The 2,743-nt window shown below is 59.2% G+C and overlaps 1 protein-coding gene across 1 annotated transcript; it reads right to left on the bottom strand.

Annotated features, from left to right (window-relative positions):
• Nucleotides 1-892: 892 nt before the first annotated feature.
• On the bottom strand, nucleotides 893-1,960 carry LOC116875941. Its single transcript, XM_032871778.1, is given in 3 exon segments — nucleotides 893-1,357; nucleotides 1,359-1,795; nucleotides 1,798-1,960. Coding segments are annotated over 3 exon segments (1,065 nt in total).
• Nucleotides 1,961-2,743: the final 783 nt, after the last annotated feature.

Below are 2,743 nucleotides of genomic sequence, written 5' to 3'. Positions count from 1 at the left end.
CCAGCTCTGGGAGAGGCCTATGGCCCACCTTTACTTGGAAGCGGCTCCCGTGCCAGACCTCTCCTTTGTGAGTTCCTTGGAGAACAGAACCAGGACTGTGCCCTATTTCCTCCCTGCCCCCGTGACGACCACACAGACCCCCCACAAATGCATTTGGTGCCCATTTATGTGCACTGAATTCACTTCTGTCTCAAAGAGCAGAGGGGATGCTGTGGCAGGCACAGCTTGCAGGACGGAGACGGGCCGAGCTAGGAGAAGGAGCGCCCTCTCGGCCAGAGGGGTCTGGGACCTGGAAGAGCCAAGTGGTGAGGGCGGAGGCACAGCAGAAGGGCCTGGCAGGGAAACCAGGTCGCGAGAGACAGCCCAGAGAGCTGTGAACACAATGTGGGAAGGAGTGAACAGTGAGCTGAGAACCCCCTCTTCCCCCCTCCAGAGATGCTATTTTGGAGGGAGAGAATATATGCAGTGCAGGGGGCAAGGGTGTGGGGGGATATGCCAGCTCCCCTGTGGGGTCAGCTGGATGGCCCGCTGCCTCCACTCCTCCTGCCAGCCATCCCTACTGGCCCTGGAGCCTCTCCTCACCTCCAAGCGCTCCCCTCCCTGCTGGAAGATAATCTTCTTGCTCTCTTGAGCACAAAGGGAAAAAGAATGAGCTAGGAGATTTGCAGCTGGCCTCTTGGTACCCCATTTGAGAGCCCCCTGAGGCCTCAGACCTAGGGAGAAGCTTCTATTTCCATTGCTTCCCTGGACAGAAGATGTGGAGTGTACTGTGGGACACAACGTGAGGCAGGCGCGCAGTACAGCTCAGCAGGCCTGAGCGCTTCTCGCCCCCAAGCCAGGACTTAGGGTCCCCCCTACTTAACGTTGAACTTAGGGGGTGAGTTAGGTGTTATCAGAGGTCAGGGAGGAAGGCATCTCCAGGGGACAACTGGGTTTGCCCACAGGAGCTCTGGCCCCTCTGAGCAGGGAAGCCAATCTTGGCTCCAAGGGCCAAGAAGGCTGGACAGAGGTTGGTGTCAAGTAAAGCCCTTGCTTGACATGAAGGGAAATTCCTGTACCCTGGTTCAACCCCCTCTGAGGGACCTTGACTCATTTTGGGATGAAGGCTCCAGTGCCCTGTGGGTTTCTGTGGTGGCCGGGGGTGGACACGGTGCACAGAGAAGGTGAGCGCTGGGAATGAGCAGAGACTTTTGTTTTCGTTTTTGGAACTGGGCTCTTGCTCTGCCTGATAGTCCCGCTTCGGCAGAAGGAGCAGGGCTGGCTGAACTGGGAAGAAAGCCCGGCTTGGAGCCAGCTGGTGCAGGGCACGTAGAGGGAATGTTAGGGTCGACTTTAGGAAGAATTTCTGGTGAAGACACTCGGGCGCGTTGCCCAGATGAACGGACGGCTCTGGTTCCTTGGCTGTTTTCCACAGTAGACAGCTCTCCCCCTCTAAGGCCAGGAGTCTGGGCTGCCAGGGGCCGGTGCAGGCCAGAGGCAGGAGCTGAGCCGTCACCCACTTCAGGTGATGGGGGTCTGAAGGCTCCAGGGAGGAGGGGGAGGGAGGATGGTGAGGCAGAAGACCTATGGCCCCAAGCCGGACTGTGGTGTGGGATTTGGGTCAGTAAGCCACAAGTGGGAACACTGTCTCTCCTCTCAGTCCTCTTCCCACTGTCCTGTCTTGCTTTTCTTCCAAACTCAGACCAGGGAGGGACAGCGGCAGGGGGAGCGGCTGTGGTGAAGGAGCCTGGCCCCCTCCCCCGGTGCCTGAGCCCAAGGCTGGCAGGACCCCTTGTGGGGGTTCTCAGGTAGTGGACTCAAATTCCCTGAGGCGGAGGGACTGGGTGGAGGTGCTCAGCAAAGGGACGACGCAGGGAGCCCGCATTATTCCATCCAGGACCCCCTGCTCTGGAGGGACATCCGCCCCAGTTTTCCAGTGCAAAGGGAGGTAAGTGGGCGGGGCTGATTGCGTGCCCATCATGTCCCTCCTTGGCCTTGTGGGTGCTGAAGGCCCCTGAGCTGTCCTGCTCCCCGGACAAAAGCCAAGTGTGGATGGGAGGTGACAGGGAAGATCTGGAGATGGTGTGAAGGGGATGGTTCACCCCAAAACGTGGGTGAGGGGCACGGAAGAGGACTGTTTCCCCCTGGGATCAGAGGGATCCTTGCCTAGAGTCAGGGAGATCCTGCCTTGGCATCCGACTCCCTCCAGGAGCGACAGAGACAGAGGCCCGAGTGGGACTTCACAGATGGGCCCTCAGCCACCACCCACTCTGAGTCCTCAGAACTCTGGGATTTATGGGTCTCTGGTCCCGGGCACTGTCCTAATCCCCGACAGCGGGCACATGCGGGTCTCTTCCCCACTGTCCAGCAGACTCACCCTGTCACACTTAGCCCCAGATCCACAAGGCACATGACAGTCCCAGTTACACATACACACACACACACCATACCCTTCCTCACATTCCAGGCTCTCAGGGATGCCGCACTCCTCCCACACGCACGGCACACACACACACGGAGTCTCACACCACTGGGAACACAGTGCCACACGGATCTAGCCCAGGTGTCACAGCGCACTGTCTCGCACTCATATAGGACCCCATGGGGACCCTGGGAATGGTGCATGATGGCCAACACGCACACCGACACACGGGCTCCTGGCTTGGAAGTCGCCCCCATTACCCAGAGCTGGGCTGGTCAGTGTCTAACAACGGGCTTTCCAGTTTCAGCTGCCGTGATGATGGCACGGAGCCCTGGGAAGAGG

The sequence above is a fragment of the Lontra canadensis genome, unplaced genomic scaffold (genome assembly GCF_010015895.1).
Source record: "Lontra canadensis isolate GAN:19392208 unplaced genomic scaffold, GSC_riverotter_1.0 scaffold43, whole genome shotgun sequence".
Taxonomy (NCBI): domain Eukaryota; kingdom Metazoa; phylum Chordata; class Mammalia; order Carnivora; family Mustelidae; genus Lontra; species Lontra canadensis.
Note: the sequence above shows the minus strand (reverse complement) of the source record. Positions and strands in the feature narration are given on the sequence as shown.